The 16262-nt window shown below is 42.1% G+C and overlaps 1 protein-coding gene across 1 annotated transcript in view; it reads right to left on the reverse strand.

The window, feature by feature from the left end:
- TNFSF15 (TNF superfamily member 15) overlaps nucleotides 1-2510 on the reverse strand; it is a 54696-nt gene extending 52186 nt beyond the window's left edge. Inside the window, exon 1 of the mRNA XM_075260859.1 lies at nucleotides 2379-2510. Coding sequence (XP_075116960.1) covers nucleotides 2379-2510 — 132 coding nt within the window. The remainder of the gene's footprint in view (nucleotides 1-2378) is intronic.
- Nucleotides 2511-16262: the final 13752 nt, after the last annotated feature.

Raw genomic sequence — 16262 nt, forward strand, 5'->3', positions numbered from 1 at the left:
TGTTCATGTACTCTCTCATTTGTAAAGTTCTGCAGATATTATTATATATTTGTATGTATATAATTATTATTTCTAACAAAATTATTATTACGGTATATGATTATGAAAAATAAAAAAGTTATGACTTTTCATAGGTGGGAAGAAAAAAATTAAGAAAAATTGAAAGTTCACTAGGCAGGAAGTGGTTCATAAGGGAATTCCCTTTTTAAACCTAGTCTTAAACCGACATGTAAGTTTTTTTTGTCCGCTTGAAAAGTCGACATCTTTAGGAACGGACACTTCAGGACAGGCACGGAGTGTAAAACAACGCACCCGATCGCCATTTAAATGAATGAAAAATGTCACGGACACAGCTAGTGTCCGCTGCTAATGTCCGTGCAAGATTTTGAACGGACATTAGCAGCAGACACTACCTGTCGGACACTGACGGTAGTGTGAACGCTCCCTAATAGAGAACATCAGGTACGGCAACAGGTAATCCCAGTCACGACCATCTTTTTCTACCACCTTTTTAAGTAGAGTTTTATTTTCACTCCAAAAACAACAGTGCAGCAATAAAAGAAAATAATACAAAAATAATACCTGCCCGGCTAGGCTCTAACTCAACATAGGTTACCTATAATAGCAGACTCAACAGTAGGTTGCATCAACCAAGACAGCTCCAACAGTCTGACCTCTGTCCAAAGTCTTGCTGCTGGAGCTGATCTTTTAAACCTCACTGATGAGGACAATTCACAGCAGCTGACACACTGCAGAAACATCCACAATATGTGGACTGGAGAGGGTTGGAATGACAGGTCCCACTACCAACCTACCTTCCATTCCTAAAAATCCAGCCCAATAGAGAGAACTTGAAATAACGCTCAACAGACAATAGTTATCTGCTGAGAACCAGTCTTTCTGGAGTTTTTCATCTCACCCACCTTAATAGTCTGGGTGAGATTTATACCCCCTCCATTATATGACCAGCCATCGGCTTACACCCCCCATAATGAATAATATCTCTAAGTGCATCTTTAAATTAATAACTTCCCTGTGCACCCCCTGTAAATAGTACCCTATATTAATAATTATAATGTCCCAGGTGTTCCCTAATTAAAAGGTTAAAAAAAAAATTCTTAAAAAAATTGTGGGGTTCCAATACCCGGGATCCCCAGGATCAGCTGTGTAAATGAACCATGGTATCTGTGTAAGCGCCCTGTCCCTTCTCTGCTCACAGTGTCATTCATCTCATAGTGGCCATGTAACGTAACTATAGCTTCGTCCTATACACGTCTATGTGACAAGGCTGGAATTATATCACACGGTCACTATATACAGACAGCGTAGCCCCTTCATACAGCTGGTTTGTTAACAAATATAACACTTAAGGTGCATAGTGGGACAAGCTGTAAGCCATCCGGGATGGTGGGACAGCAGTATAAAATCGGGACAGTCCTGCCGGATCCCGGACAGTTGGGTGCTACTATCTATCTATCTATCTATCTATCTATCTATCTATCTATCTATCTATCTATCTATCATCGGATTCTTCATAAATCTGTCTTATGTCTCTGCAGGAACTGGTACAGATTTCAATAATAATTCACTCCAGAACATTGGCATGAGTTATATGAATATTTTGGGTTGTCCCGTTCTGTCACATTCGCACAATGTTTGTGACCAGATGCAGAAAACTGGCATAAGAGACAATGATCATTGATCTCCTGCAATGCTTTTATTGCAGAGGTCATATTGCACTGATTCATTGTACATATTTGTACTACCGTACTTTACTATTGCATTAGGGGGTTTATATCTCCACCTGCTGGTGGGTGAGGTTACTGCTGCCTATAACGTCAACTTGTTCTGACAACATTTTGTTGAAACATTTCTTTGCACCTTCAATCTCCTCTATTTATATTCATGATTTACAATTTTGGCAGACAGAGGAGAGACGACCAAGTGTATAGAGCATGGATTTATTCTTAAGTCATGTTGAATCTCTTCCTCTTAAAAATAAGACACAGTAAGTACAGGAAAATATTGTATTTTTCGATTAGAAGACTTGTCTGACTATAAGATATGCTCCGGGTTTAGGCAAGAAAAATTAAAAAAAGATATTTCATATTAATTTAGTTTTCGCTGGTGGTCAAATAGAGGAGAGGGGTCAATGTCGCTAACTGGTATACTAGGGCAGATATAGGGAGTTGTTAACTAACAGTCATATATACACAAAACCCCCATTAGTGGGCGCCACATGGTATAAAGTGTTATGGGTGCCTCCCTATAATATAATGGGGGGGGGGCACTAAAGAGCATTACACTGTGTGGGAGCTACTAATTAGGCATTTGTCCAATATCAAGCAACTGCACATCTGCCCTCATTATAATCCAACCTCGTAATCGGCATCCCGAAGTTTACTGCAGGTATTTATTGGGTGAACCTCGTGAGATTCATCTTGTGAATATTTGCAAGGTTCACTAAGTAGTTTAGTCCAGACTGAACATGTCCAAATGGGACCAGCCATGATTATACTCTGGGGTCTATTCAGACACTAGAGTATAATATGCTGAGGCCCAGGGGAGGTGAGTGAATATAAAAATCAGTGTTACTCACCTCCCCTGGGCTCTGATGTGTCCTGTTTGAGGACTGTGATTTTTTTTTCTCCTTTTTTTCATTTTTGTCAAAAAAAAATTAAAAAAAATGTCTGAGTATTTTAAATGCTTTTTCCATCCAGTTTGTGTCTTTCCATCTCACTTGCTGTTTTATATGTTACTCCTCATATCTCTATACCTGGTTAACCCCTTCCCGACATCTTTTGTACTAGTACAATGGATGCCGGGTGTTTAACAATGGTGGCCGCTCGAGAGTCGGGTGGCTGCCATAGCTGCTGGGTGTCTGCTGTTTTATACAGCAGAGACCCGGCACTATTTCCCACAATCAGTGTCCGAATTGATCGTGGGCATTAACCCCTCTGGCGTCTTGGTCAAAGCTGACCGAAGCGCCCTGTTACTGGAAAAGCATGGGTGCCACCATTTTTCTGGGGATCGCTGGCACCTGGAGCAAGCTTCAGGGCTAGCCTCCCATTGGTATAACAGCTGGGAACCTTGTGATGGCTCCCAGGCCTGTCTGTAATGATTTTCTTTTGCAGGCTGCTCTACGTAGCCTGCAAAAGAAATGAAGGTGTTGTTTTTGCAACGCATTGCATTAGTGATCAGACCCCCTGAGGTTCAAGACCTCGAGGGGGTCTAATAAATGACACCACATGACCATGGACTGATTTTTATCAACTGGAAGTAAGCAGAATGAATGACAGCAAGCAGAGATCTAGATAACCATGAAGACTTGATACAGAAAGTATATTGGAAAACTGTACAACTTTTTTCAAAGGTGGACAAGTGCTGACTCCCTGCATGCACAGTACTTTGTCCTCAATGTCAAGCTGCGGGCGACATTGTGTGTTGCTTTAATTGTGTGTAAGCCGCATTGTGTATATTGCTTACACACAGACGTGGCGATCAATTCCTCCGGTGCCTGTGCATATAGGGTGGTGTTCTCGCCATCTTATCCTTCCATCTGGCAGCTCTGATCTCTTTGGACCTCCTGTTACAGGTAAATCCCTTCCCTCTGTGTTTTTATTGCTGCATTTCATCTTGTTTCCTTGCACTTTTCCTTCCCTTTCTTCTTCATCTGACTCTGCCTATCACTCCCATAGTTGTGCATCATATTGTCATCATTATTTTCTATTACGTCCTATTTCCAGCTCTAATTCGGTTACTCATTTATACTACTTAAGAAAGGTCAAAATTGACCAAAACGTTGTGTAGAATTGATCTGCATTAGGGATTGCTGCTTACCTATTACTGCAATGGATGGATTTCTTTATGGATTGTATGACATGTGATGTTCAGCTTTATACGGGAATGCACATGAAGCAATATTAATATTAACATGTGCTTTGACCTCCGTGATCCCTGACGTGATTTCGGAGGTTGGAAGTGGTTTGAAGAGGATGCACACCAGAGCTAGGAAAGGTGTGTAACAATGTTTATTGGGTTAAGTCACCTGCCCTTGGCCTCCATTTGATATACTCTGAGATCTGAGTATAATAGTAGTACATGGGTGGTAAACCCCAAAACTTTTGTGTTCAGCCAAAAGTGAAATTTTCTGGAAAATTCGCAATGAGAACCAGTTTGGTCAACCCTGTGGATGAGTTGCCATGGCCCATTATATTTGATGGAGGGGCCACTGTAGGACATTATTGTGCATGGAAGACTATTATGGGCCATTATTCTGATGTGAATGGGAGGGCTAGAGCTTTCTTAATAGTCCGGAGACCATGGTATCCTTAATCCACCCCCTGTCTTGGTTCTCAATAATGGACATAACACTTACCAGACCTTCCACAGCTATATATATTCATAGAACATATGATTCATCTGCTGCAATAGATATTCTGGACTTGGTGTCTATTCTAACCAATGGTCTTGACATTCACCAGACCTTCTGCAGTTAAAGGTTTGCACAAAACAAGTGAGTTACAGGCTAGGTCTCTGTTCTTAATAATAGATGTGACATTTACAGTGTCAGACTTTCCGTATCATCATCAGTACCACATTTTAGACTATTGCCCTGACTTGCTCTGATGGGAATGTCTACTTTTGACACCTGCAATAAAGAAGCCAAATAGGAAACAAGTAACAAGTAGAAGTGTTTCCGAGTCTTTTAAGGATCTTCTCAGTACTTAATACAGAAAAGGTTGTCAACCCAACACATTATTTTAGGTATCTATCTATTCACCATACTGAAAAAAAATAATAAAAAATTGTAGACCGGGCGTTTTCAGACCCAGGGATACCTCATGTGTATGTGTTTGCATTGCAAAATATTAGTATATGTATTGCAGGTTGTATAGAGCAGTCTGCAATAGAATGTAAAGACAGACAGGCCCTAAAATATAATAATTCCACATCCAGTTCTATCCAAACAAGTTCGAAACGAACCAAACCGGACGAAAGGAATCTTCAGAGATATGGCTATCCTTAATTGTTATGTGACCATGTATTCAATTGGTCAATTAAAAAAATGAGGCAACCTATACAAAGTCGTGTGATCTGGGTTTTGGATCAGATGGTCTAGTGCCCTCTTTTCTGTGTGGGACACTCTCCCTGGATGGGGATGCAGTCCCGTTTTCTGATTTTAGACAAATGCTTTATATAAATCATGGACATGATATATCTAATAGTAATGGAGCCATGTAATCTCGTACAATGCATATTGAATAACTATGCATTGAAGCACAAGTGTAAATCTTTTCCAATATGGCGACGATGGGTATTGCTGAGGTCAATGTGCATGCCCCTTCTCTCGTGCAATGGATTGATGAGCACATGTGCAAAACATTACCCATATGGTGACGAGGAGTATCACTGAGGTTAGTGCGCATGCACCTTTCCCATGCATTGATATGAGCTCATATTGATATTCTGATTCTCGCGCAAGTACGACTGATTTTGAGAGCAGCTGAGTGCACTTATAAGCGCTGATCGTATCTTCTGAATCCTCTAAGGTGATTAACGTATTGACACATTGTTTGTATGTCTAATTAACTGTAATTAGTATCATAGAACATGGTATAAATATTGTTAGGTTTTTTTTACACTTTTTTGTCACGTTTTGCTTATGCATGTATACAGTATATGTGATATGGATAAGATTTTGTCATAATGTGTTATTTATATGATTGTTGGACACGTTGTACATCAATTACATGATGAAGGCTTTGTACATTGTGTTCACTTACCATCTCATTGCTTCAGGCTCAAGCATCTTGATATATTGCTTGTATGAGATAATAAAAGCACCCTCAATATTTTCATCTTATTTTTTTGGAGTGTTGTGTATTTTTGCAAAGTTTATCTATGTAGCTATAGGATATGCAGTGGTTTCAGTCGCTACTGTGCCATAAAACCTGAGGGGGCCCAAAATCCTCTCTACAACCTAAGAAGACACCAGTATTATAGGCAGCACAATTATGGAGGCCCCATTACTAGGGTTGAGCAATCGGGATTGGAAAAGATCAGATCCCGATCGGCGATCAAGTAAATTTCATGATCGCGATCAGGTTCCGATCCCACCTAAAAAAGATCGGGAAAGGAATTCCGATCCCGATCGCTCAACTTACCTGCACAGAAATGTTGCTGCTGCCGCTCCCCATTCTTCTCTCTCCTCTTCTTTCTCCTTCACATGTCTTCAGACCGCCTCCCTAGACTAGTGTTAGAGATGCTAGGAGAAGGCGGGTCTTGTGGCTTAGGAGAGTGTGGGCAGGTAGTGGGAGGGGAAACGAGAGTGATGCACTCCCGTATCCCTGCCCACACTCTCCTAAGCCACAACAAGCCCCGCCTACTCCCATCATCTCTAACACTAGCCTAGGGAGGTGGGGGCATGCACGGCGCTCTGAAGGCATGTCAATGAGAGAGGACCGGACCGAGAAGAACGGGGAACGGCAGCGGATCTGTGAAGGTAAGTGAACACCAGGGGGGCTAAGTAGCCGGATAATTTTTCTTTAATCACTACACAGCGTGGAATCCAAAAATTTAAACAATTTTTGGACTCGATGCTGTGTAGTGAATAGGATCGTTTTTAAAATCCGATCTTCAATCATTTAAAAAAATCCCATTGACTTGCATTAGGATCGGAATTGGATCGGGATCGGGTTCAGATGGAAAATGATCGGAAATCGGATTTTAAAAACAATCCTGAAATTTCAAGATCGGCTCAACCCTACCCATTAACAATTTCTTTTTGGGGCCATATGACTATTCCAGTCATATTACCTACAAACATCATATTAGTTCTTACTAGCTTCCTCCATGGGAAGAATATGCAAATCTGACTTCTATGATGTAATTAGGAAGTCAGTGCCTCAGTCATGCACACAAGACATCACATGCACCTATAGAGGTCATTGCAGACCTTAAAGAGGACCTTTCATGTCCTCGGGCACATGTGGCTTTATATACTGCTAGAAAGCAGACAGTGCGCTGAATTCAACAGTGTTTGGACCGTGGACCGTGTTTCATGGATGGAATACAGTCATGTGAATAAGCCCTAAGGGTTTTAACATACTTCTGTAGCCACAAGCTGGATTATATGAGATGCTGAAGCTGATCCATCAGGAAACAGCAGCCGATCCTTTTGATGCTGCTTGTTCCACCTGCCATTATTCCAGGATTTCCAGTGGTTAGCAGGGCCTTTGTGGAGGCAGCAGGTGTCTAGAAAAGGCAGTATATGGGGTGGGGTATGCTGTGTATAGCAGTGGCTCTGGGTGATAAGGGAAGGTAGCAGGTGAGCTGGGGGCAAATGGTGGGTAACAGGGACTCCGGGGGTATAGGGGAGGCAGTATGTTAGCTAGGGAAACAGAGAGTAGCAGGGACTTGGCGGGGCGGGGGGGTCAAAGGTAAGGCAGTAGGTGGTCTAGGGGGCAAAGAGTGAGTAGCAGTGGTTCAGGGGGAACAAGTGGAGGAAGTAGGTTGACTGAGGGGATACGTGGGTGCAGGAATTCTGGGGGAAAGGGGAGGCAGTAGGTGGACTAGAGAATTCAATGAGTAACAGTGTCTCTCTGAGAAGGGTAATGGAGGGGCAACAACACAAGAAACATTTCACTGATGCCTCTTTCTGTAATGCACACAGGGAAGCAGCAGCTTCTGACCCTGTTACATAGTCAGTAAACGTAGAGAATGGTCCCAGGCCTGTCCTGGGCTACGGAGGACTCCCTCAGGCACTTCTTCTGGTTGTAGGGATGACAGGACAAATGCCAACCTCCCTCCGCCTCTGTCACTCCATCCTTCAGTAGTCAGGTTTTCAAAAGCAACAGGATCAAATTCACTTTTGTGATGCTGCCACCTACTGGCCAGAAGCATCTAGCTCAACGGAACAAAAATTTACGCTTGAAAAATGGCGTGTGCGCGCCCGAATGGCGTTGTGTGACCATTGCCAATAAAAATTCCATTTTTTTCGACTATACTGTGGAAGCGCAATTCTCAATCTTCCCACCTAGATAGGGTTTGGTCCTTGTCCATGCCACTTTAAGAAGCAGAATATTGTTAGGGTAAATATAACCTTTGATTATTCTGTTTTTCTGAAATTGTTCATACCGTGTAAATGTCTCGGTAAGCAATGAAAATATTTCTTGACATAGAGCGGCATATAAAAGAAAAATACACACAAATGCTCCATTCAATAACACCGTATCAGATGTTATATATGATTTGTTGTTTGACAGACGAAAGAAGAATTGAACAGACGTCTATTATCAGGAGCTGCTAGAAAGAGCTTTAAGAAGGCAGAGTAAAATTATAGGAACATTTCGAAACAAAAAAAACCCTACAAAAACATTCAAAACAATTTGAAATATATTTATTGCAAAATAAATATCTTTTTATAACAAAGAATTTAGAATCGCACTCACAAAGTAGACATGTCTATAATATAACCAATGAAATAGATACAGAAATGATCAGAATAACTTATGATTGACGAAACCTTTGTAATATTAACAAGTCATTAAATATGATGTAAGCCATTAAATATCATTTGCTCAAAAATAAAGTTAGAGGTATTGTGTGGAATTGTTATATATATTAGCATTTTTAATAAGCCTTTTTTACCCTATATAAAATCACTGACATTGAAGCGATGTACGGACTCCCTGTTGGACTGGTGAGCCAAGGCTCTAACACTATGACCCCCATAGATCCAGCAGAAGACAACATAATATGGCGGCTATTACGGTTGATGGAGATTGGGCGTCCAGACTTATGTGTTGGGCCCAAGTAACCCCAGTCCAATCCCAATATTAATAAATTTGATCAAAAACCCGCTTAATATTATATATATATGTAGTTGCACCACTTCTCTGGAATGCTCTACCCCGGACAATCAGATTAACTCCCAATTTCTACAGTTTCAAACGCAAACTAAAGACGCATCTTTTCAGACAGGCCTATCACAATGTCTAACGTAAACCCTTAACCCTCCTCTGTCCCCGCTCCCACATTTCCCCACATTATATGATGTCATCTCAGGCTAACTTTATAGGTCCAAGCTCCATTCACATGTTACAGGACACGTCTGGTGACGGCTCATACAGTTTTATGTTTGTGTAATGACAGTAACCTCTATTACAAAAGTGTCTGACCTCTGTATAAGTAATGCCGCCCCTGCTACCTCTTGTGTCACCCCCTCTACCTCATAGATTGTAAGCTCTTGCGAGCAGGGCCCTCAGTCCCATTGTGTGAAATGACTTTCTTTGTAATGTATCTATCTGTATTTGAACCCTACAAATTGTACAGCGCTGCGGAATATGTTGGTGCTATACAAATAAAATGTAATATATATATATATATATATATATATATATATATATATATATATATATATATATATATATATATATATAGGTCTACAGTGATAGTGGAAAGCTGGGCATTCAGATTCATTTTATTGGACCCAAGGAATTCCAGTCTGACATTACACTCCACATTGTGCTGTATATCAACACCATCAATATCTATTAGAGCACGGTAAACTGTCTATATGGTAGATAGAAATATCAGGGAATTTTTTATTGCTATGTAGTTCACGCCTACAGTGACAATGGTTCCTGTAAGAAAAATTATATCGATAGAGATAATCTCAATGACCAATCTCAATGACCAACATATCAAAATCCAAAAGTGCGTTTTCACATGACTACAAACAAAAACTATATAGAATAATAATAAAAAAAAGAAAAAAATATACCAAATAATAAAAATAAAGAAAATAATAAAAAGCCTTCTGTGTTTTCAACCAATTTTGCATATGGCAATCCACACCTTCACTGTCAGGCTTTACCATCATACATGGTCTTCAGGGTGTCCTATTAGCTTCTAAGGTCTGTTTGCTGATGGAGCCTGTTGTATTAGAGGACCTTGAGCATAAGACTTTACTCTATGCACAAAAGTAGTGGGATAAGATGGGATTCCCGATTTTGTAAATCGCAGCATGTCAATTATACTTATGGAAACGCAGGTATAACTGAAACAAGAAGCCGCGAGGAATCCTTCCCACATCGCTTTTTGGCTGCAGCTTGCTACATCGGGCCTTAGCTTCAAAGACATTGGAGATCAATATGATAAAAACTGTGATATGGAAATAACATGGAGCTGATAAATGTTCATGCTTAGTGGGAATGTCCAGGATAAAATAAAAATTAACCCCTAAACTAAATCCCCTCCCCCTCCACTTAAAGAGGACCTTTCATCAGATTGGGCACAGGCAGTTCTATATACTGCTGGAAAGCCGACAGTGCGCTGAATTCAGTGCACTGTTGGCTTTTCCAATCTGTGTCCCGGGTAAAGAGCTAGCGGTGCGGTACTGTAGCTCTTTACAGTCAGAAGGGCGTTCCTGACGTTCTCCACAGCAGCGCCTATCGCGATATACAGTGTGAGCGGGGAGGAACGCCCCCTCCCCTCCTGATAGTGCTCGTCTATGGACCAGTACTGTGAGCAGAGGGAGGGGGCGTTCCTCCCCGCTCATACTGTACAGTGCCATAGGCGCTACTGTGGAGAAGGATGTTCCTGACAGACTGTTAGGAACGCCCTTCTGACTGTAAAGAGCTACGGCACCGGGACCGATAGCTCTTTATCCGTGGCACAGATCAGGAAAGCCGTCAGTGTGCTGAATTCAGTGCACTGTCGGCTTTCCAGTTATATATAGAACTGCCTGTGCCAAAACCCATGAAAGGTCCACTTTAACTTCTAATTTACTTAGTTAAAAAAAAAAATGTATAGCTACCAAGAACGCCAGGGAGGTGACGTGACTGCCCCAAGCACACTTTCTGAAGGATCCTGCCTACCACGCATGCGCAAGAAGTCCACAGAAGAAGAAGACGGCAGAACAGAAGAAATCGAACTTCAGAACACAGAAGACAGGTAAGTATGATGGGGTGGGGTGGGGTGGGGTGGGGGGCTGAGCTAGTAAGTTAGTTGGGTATGACTAGGGAAACAGGGAGGGGGTGTGAGAGAGGGAGGGGGAGGGAGTAAGAGGGGGCTAAAACAGCAGGAAGCTACCCATGTAAATAAATGGAGAAGATGCTAGAAGCTCCAAGAAATTACTGAAAATACTAAAGGTACTTTATTGCACTTATTAAACCATTAATAGCGCTAAAGTACATTTTTTTTTTAAAAAAAGGGGGGGTCCTGGAAAACCTGCTTAAGGATGGGACCTACTAAAAAAAAAAAATGACCAGGCCCTGTCTTTCTTTGTCGCATCCTTATTAATAAGATGACTATATTAGGCTTTCTTTCCTTTTCATCCGCCGCACAGTGTTAAAGGGTCATCACTCTATAGATAAAGAGGCCGCTTTGTTTTTTTTTATCTTTTCTAGATTTCCTTTTAGCCTTAAATTAATTTTGCCACTATGCTAAAATGTCAGACACAAAACTACCTCAGCAAAGGTCAATGGAGCGGCGTCCCCGAGGAAGCGACCTGACAATCAGTCAGCGCGCTGAGCTCCTAATCAAAGCTTTAGTGGCAAATGGTGTAGATAGTGGTAACCATGACAACCTCGAGAGCAACCTTGATTGTATTCTGGAAAAAAACACTATTCAGATTGACCCTTGTGGCTGCCAAGAGGACGCGCTTAATCACAGTCAGCTGTCAAGACCCCATCATTAATGAGAACTTGCTATTCTATCGCTCGGCTTTTCCTCTCAGGTGCAGATATTTTTTTTGAAGAAATACGGAAACATTAAATAATCGGACAACACAAATCTGGATCCAGTTCTAGATATTCTCCTATTCGCCATGCCAAGACGAATAACTTTATGGTACCAGAGGACTAAACAATGAGCCAACATGGAACACCCTGTGCTACATATTCCTATCCATGAGCCCATTAACTATTAATATGCAGAATATTTACAATAGTCATAGTCGAAGCTCCAAATGCGGAAACGCAGCTTTTTTTGTTGCAGATTTTGTTGCATTTTGTTTTGAGCCAAAGCCAAGAATGACTACAAAAGGAATGGGAAATATATAGGAAGTAGAGATGAGCGAGTAGTATTCGATTGAATACTACAGTATTCGAAATACTCGTACTCAATCTAATACTACTCGCTATTCGAATGGAAAAATTTGATGCAGAACCAGCATTGATTGGCCGAATGCTATATAGTCGGCCAATCAACACTGGTTCTTCTCCTACCTTTAGAAAATGGCCGCTTTGACTGTAAGCGGCCATTTTCTTGTAGTGCGGGCATGCGCAGTCGGCTCTGCCCAGGCCCGATGCCTGGCAGAGTGAATTCAGAGCCGGAAGACGCCGCGGGGACGCTGCACGGAGAAGACTTCTCGGAGTATCCAGCCCGATCCTCACTCGTGGACTTGGTAAGTATAATTTGATCGAACGTTGCCTACCCCTGAAACAAGCATTTTTCCCCCATAGACTATAATAGGATTCGATATTCGATTCGAGTAGTCGAATATTGAGGGGCTACTCGAAACGAATATTGAATATTGAACATTTTACTGTTCATTCATCTCTAATAGGAAGCTCTTATACTTCTGCCTTCTGCTCAATTCACTCCCGTCTTTGGCTCAAAAAAACGCAACACAATAACTTCTATGGGGCTGCCGGAACTGTCATGAAAGTGAATGGAGTGGTGCTGATGGAAGCCCAGGACTTTAGGGTTTAAGGGGGCTTTCAGTCCCCCGTTGTCCTATCCAGCATTCAGGACCTAACAATTGGGCACCGTTCTCCTGTCCTTTAAACATTCGTCATTGTAACCTATGATTCATTCCTATGAAACCATTTTCCAACTGAAGGTTGGGGAGCGCAATATATATTGTGAAATCCTTTCATAATAAATCATTTTTCATCTCCATAGAAAATATTTTGAAATTGTTCAGCGACAAAAAAGCAAAATTTGTTTCTTGGCAGGTTGCGGTGACATTCCTCTACATTGTCTGGCAAGCCACTTCACAAGCACATTGTTGATTCATTTCTGAATGCATACCAGGGCTGAGAATCGTTGTTCAGGTACGAATGAGTAAACCAGGAGTCTTGTTCATTTTTAGGGATGAGATTAAGTGTCAGGCGTGAATCAGCCAGACTGTTGTCATGTTAGCCTCATAAGAATTTTGTAGGAAATTATTTTGCATTGACAACAACCTTATAATTCAGCTTTCTGCAATGGCAGGACGTCTTGATGGTTATTCCTCCACAGATTGATTGGTTACATTCATGACCCGTCCAGTCCACCATATAGTGGTGGTTCCAGGGAACTGCACCCCCGCTCCTATTACTTTAATAGGAGAGCCTGAGTTACTGAAGCCCCACAAATTGTGTAGTGAAGATCTATCCTATGGACAGGTCATAAGTGTGAAAAATTGATTTGGATCTGAACAACCTCTTTAAGATAGGACATGGTGGGGCAGATTAATTAATTTCATGGTCAGTCTTCATATACCCTGCACCAGTGGAGAGTGCTCCACGGCCGAGGTCCAGGCCGTGTGCCTGCTGAAATCTAGGGATCAGTACACCAGTATTATAAATCTCGTGAGGCTTGTAGCCAATCCCTGTGTTACGCCCCTTTCCTGAAAGACTCAAAGCAGAAAAACTCACTTTGCATAACAATTGTATCCTAAGGCCTGGTTCACATCTACGATCGGTATTCCGTTCGCGGAGTCCACTTGGGGAACGGAATACTGAACACATTAAAAGCGGTGAGCAATGAAAGCACATGGACCCCCTTGACTATAATGGGGTCTGTGTATTTTTCGCATGGTGTTGGCATAGAGAAGTAGTGCTTGAACAATGAAAGCACATGGACCCCCTTGACTATAATGGGGTCTGTGTATTTTTCGCATGGTGTTGGCATAGAGAAGTAGTGCTTGAAGTACTACGCATGACTCGTGCGGACACTGCACGGAAAACACACGGACCCCATTATAGTCTATGGGGTCCATATGCTTTCATTGCTTACAGCTTTTTAATGCGCTCAGTATTCTGTTCGGGGGGGTCCCCAAGTGGACTCCCCAAATGGAATACCGAATGCAGATGTGAACCAGGCCTAATATCTTGGGTTTGGAAACAACAACCAAACAAAGATATGATAAGACAGAGCCTTTTAATTTTGATTTTTATATCTACAATTAGAAACCCCTATATCTTCAATGGCAGTCATGTAGGTAATCTAACCCTTCCTGGGACATATAGGATCACGTGTTTGGGACTGTACAAAAATATGTAAGAAAAATACTGCAATTTCAAAAGCGCTCTTAATTTTAGCCGCGGAATGGCGAGCATTTTCCCAATATATTTACTAAGAGATGGAAAATAGCCAAGAAAAACATGGCAAAAACTCAATGTAAAAGGCCGTGGCAAAAAAACATAACACGTTTCCAATGGGGAAAAAACCTCAGTTGGGCACTACATGGGGCCTTAGCCTAAATGTGTCCTGAAACTTGGCGCTTTTTAACTGAATACTAATTGGATTTATTTTCCAGATCCTCCATATACAGAAGTCATCATTCAATCAAAGAAGTCCTAAAAACATATTGTATCCTGACATCAACACACATTCAGTCCCACGTTCATATCTTAGAATACATTTTTAGAATTTTTATTATTTTTTATACTGTGTGTCTACTTACATACAAATAATGGAAGATTAGTGTTGGATATTTTGCTATGTCTGTAAATCCACATCCTTCAACCTATTAGACATCCTTTTTCTAAAAAATAGAAGAGTGGTACAAAGGCTTTAGGGTGGGTTCACATCTGTGCCCAGTCTTTGGTTTATCCAATCCGTCCGGTTTCCGTATTCTGCCCCGCGAAACTGGACAGGAGACGGAAACGCGGAGGTCAGCTTTCAAACCCATTGGGTTTGTAAAGGTGACCACCCGTGAACGTCTTCTGCATCTCTGCAGGGAAACCAGGTGTTTTTTAACTGGACACAAAGTCCTGCATGCCCGACTTGTGTCCGGCTAAAAAAAACGGTTTCCCCGCAGAGAGGCAGAAGATGCACACGGGTGGTCACCTTTGCAAACCCATGCAAGTGAATGGGTTTGAAAGCTGACCATCGAGTTTCTGTCTCCTCTCCAGTTTCGCGGGGCAGAAGACGGAAACTGCCCGTATTGGCTAAACCGGAGACCGGGCGCAGATGTGGACCCGCCCTTACCTGTATTTTCTATGGTTCTACAGTGGTTCTAAAGTGTATGAGTGCTTATATGAACCAAATATGTTCATACAATGTACTATTACTTCCTAGAAACAGACATGTTACTTCTTTGTAGCATCTTATGTGGTTTTTTGATAGTATTGTTAGGTTGTTGGTCATTCATTTCCAAGTAGTGGAGTATTCTATAACACAGCTCCAGCATCAGGCTAAGACCTTATTCACAGGGTCAGTGTTTTGGTCAGTGATTTGCATCAGTAATTGTGATCCAAAAAACAAGAGTACAGACTATACAGAGATACAGTATAATGGAGAGATCTGAATCTGTCTTTGACCTGCTCCTGATTTTGACTTATCAATACACTGATGTGTGAATATGGTCAAAGACCGGTCTTTCTTCATCTCCTGCACTTCCTGGTCACTCCACCCCCTCTTCTGTGCATAGACCTCTACAAACATCTATATACTGACTTTCACCCTGAGATAAGATGGATATTTCAGAGATTTTCAGAAACACTGCTGTATCGGCCGGCACTGCTACATCGGGCCGTGCGCTCAGCTTGGCTACTCTGGAGTAGCCGAGCTCAGCCAATGGCCAGCTCTGCTTCATCTCCGATGTAGCAGTTCTGGGCATGTGCTCTGCTTGGCTACATCTCCGGAGTAGCCCAACTGAGCGCATGGCCCGAAGTAGCAGTGCTGGCCGATGTAGCAGTGCCCAATGTAGCAGTCCGATGCAGCAGAGTTGAGTGTGCAGCAGGGTTCAGTGCACACTCAGCTCTGCTAAATCTCTGGTGTAGCAGTGCCAGCACTGCTACACCTCGGCATAGGAATGCATTGACCAGCGTTGATTGGTCGAATGCTATAGCATTCGGCCAATCAAAACTGGTTCTGCCGGTGGAGGCGGAGTCTAAGAGCGGTACACAGCAATCTCCATTCTGGTCCGATCTTAGATTCTGCCTCCTCACGGACGAGCCTCCGGCAGAACCAGCGTTGATTGGCCGAATGCCGTACTCTGTATGGCATTCAGCCAATCAACGCTGGTCAATGCATTCCTATGG

Source organism: Leptodactylus fuscus, chromosome 11, assembly GCF_031893055.1.
Source record: "Leptodactylus fuscus isolate aLepFus1 chromosome 11, aLepFus1.hap2, whole genome shotgun sequence".
Classification (NCBI taxonomy): Eukaryota; Metazoa; Chordata; class Amphibia; order Anura; family Leptodactylidae; genus Leptodactylus; species Leptodactylus fuscus.